Source organism: Psammomys obesus, unplaced genomic scaffold, assembly GCF_907164565.1.
Source record: "Psammomys obesus unplaced genomic scaffold, mPsaObe1.curated_primary_1811, whole genome shotgun sequence".
In the NCBI taxonomy this organism is placed as follows: domain Eukaryota; kingdom Metazoa; phylum Chordata; class Mammalia; order Rodentia; family Muridae; genus Psammomys; species Psammomys obesus.
The window spans coordinates 16735742-16742309 of NW_026585504.1; the positions used below are offsets into that span (position 1 = coordinate 16735742).

The following is a 6568-nucleotide window of genomic DNA, read 5'->3' on the forward strand; positions in this document are numbered from 1 at the left end:
GCCTGGAAACGGGTGCAAAAACTCAGGAGAAAAAGAAAAGGAACACATGGCGCACAGCAAACACCACGGACTGGGTCACCTGCAGTTCTCGAAAGCTCGCTCTCCAGAGGCAAACACTAGACGGAGCTGGGTTTTAATCCTCAGTCTCTTTCCCCACCTCAGGCCTCCTCTCTAGGATAGAATCAGATTTTACTTACTGTACTGAGTTGTGAGGAATGCATACAGTACAGATTGGGATCTTAAAATTTAGAGCAGCCATCGTTAGTTACTTTTTTTTTTTTTTTTTTTTTTTTTTTTTTTTTTTTTTTTTTTTTTTTGGAGTCTGGAAAGCAGGTCAGACAGAAGCTGGCTTGAAAAAGAAAGTCACGGGGGTCCATCCTAGGAGAGGGCTTGGGAATCTGGCCCCTCTAGTGATTGGACCCCCTAGGAGATATGAGGGTTCTGTGTTCTCCCGGAGAGGTGGTTCAGCAGCTCTTCTGCACTTATTATGGCTTCCTGCAGGGTCTTGGGTGATGTGATCTCCTACAGGGAGGGAAAAGGACCTGAGAATTTAAGGTGACTTCTGTGCCAGACAGCCCCAGACAGGCGGAGAAATGGATGAGCACTGGAGTTTGGAAATGGAGTTAGGGTTCAGACTCAGAGGGCCAGACCCTACGGGGCTCGTTCCTTTCCCTCTGATCTTGGGCCCCAACCATGACGGAAGTTAGACAGTGCTAGTCCTAGCCCTCTGTGTCGAGGGAACCAGAGTTGTCCTGGGTGGAGTGACTTTTAAAGGTGCCCTTGTTCTCCTAGGGGCCAGCCTGTAGCAGAGGGTTTGGCTCTGGCTAGGAGTCCCAGCTGACCCAGGGGAAGGGAGGAATTCTCAGAAGGTGCAGTTTTGGAGTCCAGTCCTGAGAAGTCCCTTTCCTTGGTGAGCCAGAGCCCAAAGCCCCTTCCAGCTCTGTCCTGGGCACTGAGGGAAAGCCAGTTCCCACTGGAGACAGCTGGGCCCAAGTCTTGTCATTTCCTTGAGGATTTAAAAATTATTCTTCTTTTTTTTTAAATTAAAAATTATTTACTTTACATCCCTATCGGAACTTGCCCTCCCTCCTCTCCTCACAGTCCCTCCCTCTCCCCTCCCCTCCCTTTCTCCTTTGCCCACCTCCCTTCCTTCTCAGTGAAGGGAGACCTCCAACGGATATCAACCCACCTTGGCACGTCAAGTAGCACTGGGCGAATCTTCTATTGAGGCTAGCCAAGGCTGCTCAGTTAGGGGAAAGGCATCCACAGGCAGCCAACAGCGTCAGAGACAGCCCCTGCTCCTGCTGTTAGAGGTCCCACATGAGGACCAAGCTGTATATCTGTTACCTATGTGTGTGGGGCCCAGAGCGGATCTTTTTTAAGAAGTGCATTTCCTGGAGAGAAAATTTAGTGACAAATTCCTTGGCTGATTCTAAGCAAAAAGGCCCAGCAGGTGCCATTTGTCTTGTTGCTCTCTCTGCTCTAACCTACCCTTCTTCTACATCACAGCCGTCCACCTCTGGCTAGCAGGATGCTCTGTGGCCCAGCATCCCTTTTCTGCCAGGTGGACAAGAACCAATAGGCTAATCAAGAACCTCATTTTGCCCTACCCCCCTTCCCCTTCAGAGCAGTGCTCCTGGCCAACCAGTTAGGCTGGGTTCAGTTCTTTCCAAATCAAAGAGCGGAGACATTTTGCAAAATGTTCCCACCCCACTAGCCCATCAGTCTTTCATGTAAGTCCTGCCTTCTTAGCCTTTCTTCTCTCTACTCCCGCCTTCCACAAACTTTCCAGATCCCCCAACCTGGTCAGTGTGGCCCATCTGTCTGTGTGTCTGCCCTTTTCTTCTGCCCTCCTACTTGGGAGGCTCATGTCCCTGGGGTGGACTCTTTGGGCGGCTACTCACACGCTCTGTAAAGCAGGATGATGATTTAGGGAACTGAACTCCTCAGCATTAAATGGAATGAAACAGAGCCAACAGCCGGGCCTCACATTCTCTGGGCTTTCTAGGTTGCCTGTGGCACTAAACAGGAGACCAACTGGATGATACAGGTTCAGAATTCCTATAAGCTCCGGTAAGAAAGGAGTGGAGGACTCCGGAGGTGCTTGAGGCTCATGGAACTTGTTGACAATCCCTTTTTGTAAATTCTCGAGTCTTCCCTTGCTCTCCCAGCAATCCCCCTTTTTTGTTTGGAAATACTGGGGTGTGGGCCAGTATTTCCTACTGGTATTCCTAGCTGGCATGATGGTAGGCACCTATAATCCCTGCTACTCCAGAGGTTAAGGCAGCTCAGATTATATGTTAAGTCTAGCCTAGGTATAGTAAGACCCCCCCATCTCAAAATAAAAAATACAGTGGCCCCACTTTGCCTTTAAAATTAGCCAAGTGTGATGGCTCCCACCCTTAATTCCAGAGGTCAGGTGACAAGAGGCAGGTGGATCTCTGAGTTTGAGGCCAGCCTGGTCTACATAACAAGTTCTAGGGCAGCCAGGGTTACACAGAGACCGAATTCCATCTAAAAAAAAAAAAAAGGGGGTGGGGGAGCTCCTGCCTAACCTAATGCAGAGCCCATGCCTCGTATTCAGTCCCTTCTTCAAGCTTTACTTCACTTTTAATCATATGTATAGATCTGAATGGGTATATGCCACGTGTGTATGGGCACGCAGAGGTCAGAGCTGTTGGCTCCCCTGGAGCTACAGGCAGCTGGGAGCCACCCGAGATGGGTGCTGGGAATCGAACTCAAGTCCTTGTGGACATAACTGCTAAACCAGCCCTCGTTCCCATTAAAGGCTAATCCAGGTAGGTATGCTATGTACCTGACGGCACACTGTCTATCCCTGGCTGGCCTGGAACTCCCTAGACATACCAGGCTGGCCTCAACCGCAGAGAGCATCCACCTCCGCCCCTAGAGTTCTTGCATTAAAGCTGTGTGCACTCCTTTCCCCTGGCGGACCTTGTCTTTTAAGTGGCATCTTAGCGACGGAGTCTGTGAGCCTATTAGGAGTCCCAAAAGGCTCCATGGTGTGACAGGGGCCGCCGGACCTGCTTAAGCAGGTTTAGTTACTTTGTCTTATTGTTGCTACCTGCATGGTTCCTCTTCTGACCTAGGGAAACAAGCATGGAGGAGTCTTCCAGCACCCATGGGAACTGAGGGGAATCACAGAGATGCTCATTTTGTATATATATAAAAAAGCTTTATTAAAAGTCAGCCCTTACAAGGATTCTATCAAAATACACATTTTAAATAAATGCATTAGACAAGTGACAGCCAGATACACCAGCCACAGTCACAGTCTCAAAAGGTTCGGAGGGAAGGGAGGCTTATTGAATTTGCTCCAAGAGCTCCAGGAAGAGGTCAGGCACAGGGGTCTTTGGATGCTTGAGGGCCTGGGTCTTAGAGCTGCGAGGTAAGGGCCCCACTTCACTCTTTCTTTCCCTAGAAAAAAGAAACGGACCTAGCAAGAGTACTAAATTTAAAGTCTGGAGTAGAAAAGCACGAAATTCATTTCTAAGGCACAACAGCTCACGCCAGTCCTGAGGTCCATGGGAAGGGTGAGCGGAGGGTCAGAGCCATTGGTCCTAGGCACCGTCATGCCATTGCCTAGTACCACCTTTGGGATTTGGCCACAGGTTAAGTTACAACAGGCCCTGGATCCTGGAGCAGCCAGGAGCCTGGGGTCAGTCTTGCGATCAAACATATGGCTTTAATAACACACTGGTGTCCAGACAAGGATGCCACAGGCCTACGAGAGTCCACCGGTGAGAGCAGCAGGCCTCCTTTCTAGATCTGTCCACTGAGCTACTGTGGGCAAGGACCTCCTGTGGACAGTCCTTACCACTGGGATATGGAGACATCTAGACAAACCAGCAAGCCCTGGCACCAGGAGTGTTTCTGAAAGACGCCTCAAAGCCGCTGGCATTAAATCCAAACTCCAAAAGGTGCTGGCCTACCGTCACTGGTGACAGGCTTCCCTGGTGACATTGGGCAGCGGATAAGCAAAGAGGGAGAAGTCCAGGATATACTTGGGCAGCACATCTTGAAGCAGGGCCCGTGGAGCATTGCACAGGTGGTAATGCAGACTTTCCGGGCTGGCCGGCCGGTACCAGGCCTGGCGAGCTGGGAACCGGACGTGGGGTGGAGCCCGCACCCACTCCAGCACCTGGTTGGCATCGGCCTCCAGCCTCTCATAGGAACCCACGAAGTCGTAGCGCACAGCACACGGTTGGCACAGGTGGTACACAGGCATCCAGTGCTCATTCATGTGCTCGGGGTCCTCGTCCACCAGGTATCTGAGGAACTCCGGGAAGGTGACATCGTCCCCCGCAGGGCTGGGGCCCGCCCCAGGCCTGTAGCGCCTGACAATTTCCGCCCCGTAGCGCTGCTGGTACTCTCGGATCTCCCCAAACTTGTTGCGGTAGGCAGACAGGAGGCGTTCTAAGGGGTCTCGCACAAACAGGAACTTGAAGTAATGCTGCAGGCGGTAGCGAATCTCCTCAGGCCGCAGGTCCGCCAGGAACACCAGGTCACTGCGGTGGTCCATCTTGAGGCGAACGTCCACGTTGTCCAGGACGCCCGCCAGCACCTTGAGCACGCGCTTCCAGTTAGAGCAGGCCACTTTGGGGACGTAGCAGTAGAGGAAGCGGTAGCGGTCACTCACGAGGATGTGGCGCAGCAGGGTGCGCCGCTGTCCCACCGGCAAGTCCCAGGGGTCCCGGGGCATGCCTGGCTGTCCGCACACCGCCCTCAGGGTCCGGTTTCGGACGTCCTCCCGCACTTGCAGGTCCGAGTCCCCAGCATCCAAGGATAGGCCTCTGGGCTTGGGAGCCGTCTCGCGCCAGGCCTCGCCTTTGTGGCTGAGAGGGTGCAGGGGAAGGGGTTTCATTTCCGACAGGATGCCCCGTTCGATCATGAGCAGCAGCCCGCTGGAGGCCACGATCACGGCGAACATCAGCATGGACGGCAGCAGCAGGGGCTGCCCGCCGAGTCCAACCCGGGCCCTGCCCGAGGGGGGCCGCCTCGGGGTGCGGCCCAGGCTCTCGGCGCCTTTCGGGGCCGCCAGCGGGGTCAGAGGGCGGGGGAACATGGTGCTCCCGGCAGACCTCGCCGATCTCGAGGCTGCAAGAGAGGCGAAGGCGGCTGGGGCTGGAGGTCTCGGGAGGGGCGGGTTAGTGGGTGGCCGGCTCCCGGGCGCAGCGAGGGACCAGGCCCGGATGTCCCGCCCGGCTGCTCTCCGCCCCCCGCCCCCCCCCCCCCCGTGATACAGGCGCGGGGGCGGGCCCACGTCGGGGGGGCGGGGAGAGGGGCGGGTGCCCGAGTCCCGGGAACAGTCTGCCGAGGCCGCAGGCGGACCCTCGCCCGAGAAAGGACGCAGGAGCCGGGGCCACTCCAGACCCCTGGGCCTAGCGGACAAAAGCTCAGTGAGATCTGAAAAGCGGGAAAGAGCTTGGCTGAGGTCCCGCGTCTCTCGACACGTGCCCTCAGGGTGCTGGACTTTTAAAGTTTGCACTCACCATCCTGCCTTAAACTGCTTGTCTGAAGACTTGACTGACTGCCCACCACTCCGCGCGTCCAGACATAAAGGAGATCTGTCCTGTCTGGAAGCATGGTCCTTAGCAGCCCTTACCGCCCCCAGCCCAGGACAGGACCCCTCTGTCAAGTTCTGGCTAATGTCTCCTCTCAATCTTGATTCTACATGTGGGGGAACCAGCAAGGCTGTGAAACGGAGACAAGATTGGGGGCCAAAGAAAGTGCCTGCTAAAAGTTTTGCATCATTTCCTCTAGCCGTCCCAGCCACTTGCCGGGCGTTAGGGATCTATGGGTATCCCTGTTGTATGGACTTTGCAGTAGCTGTGACTGCAGGGCTTTTTGTTCTTTAGATGTTTAGAGGGTTTCACTGGACAGCCAAGGCTGACCTCCAGACCTTCCCGCCTGACTCCCTACTGCTGAGACTGCAGGCATGTTCCACAATGTCCATCTCTGTTGATCTTACTCTACAACAATTTCGAGTCACGACAGAGCGCGACACTAGACAGGAGGAGGACGTGTTGACCTGGGGACACGTTATACCCAGAGGGTGATGGAAGGACTAGGTGATAATGGTGACAAGATCTGGCAGATGAGGGGACTTGAGGGTTAAGATGAGGTGTGTGTCGTTCACGGACAGCCCTCCAAACCCAGCCACACAGAGGACGCGGGGTAAGAGGCAGAACTGAGAGGCTCACTGGCCTCCCTGCACCCCAGCTGAGGTGCATTAGAGGCCCACCTGTGACCCCTCACTCCACAGCGGTTGGCTTCCAGTTAATGTACATAGATTTCTGGTGGTGGGATTCCTTGGGACTACATCTGTCTGTAAAATGACACCTCTTTAAACTCCTGCGGCCAGCACACTGATTGACTGTCCGTATCACAAATGGAGAGCATTGAGGATGAGCTTTCACTTTGATGTGGGCTAGGTTCCACATCACCATACCAGAATGACAAAGCAGTAAAGAGGTCCCTGCCAGTCAAACCACTGGACCCAAGATGTGGTCCGGTTTCCACACCACAAAAGGAGTGTCAGTTGCAATAC

General features: G+C 54.2%; 1 protein-coding gene across 1 annotated transcript; it reads right to left on the minus strand.

Moving 5' to 3' along the window:
* Window positions 1-3187: 3187 nt before the first annotated feature.
* On the minus strand, window positions 3188-5213 carry Chst14 (carbohydrate sulfotransferase 14). Its single transcript, XM_055603755.1, has one exon. The coding sequence runs from the start codon at window positions 5081-5083 to the stop codon at window positions 3953-3955; it is 1131 nt and encodes a 376-aa protein (XP_055459730.1). The 5' UTR covers window positions 5084-5213; the 3' UTR covers window positions 3188-3952.
* Window positions 5214-6568: the final 1355 nt, after the last annotated feature.

Coding starts and splice junctions, on each gene's coding strand:
- Chst14 (XM_055603755.1), bottom strand. CDS start 5,083: ATGTTCCCCCGCCCTCTGACCCCGCTGGCGGCCCCGAAAGGCGCCGAG.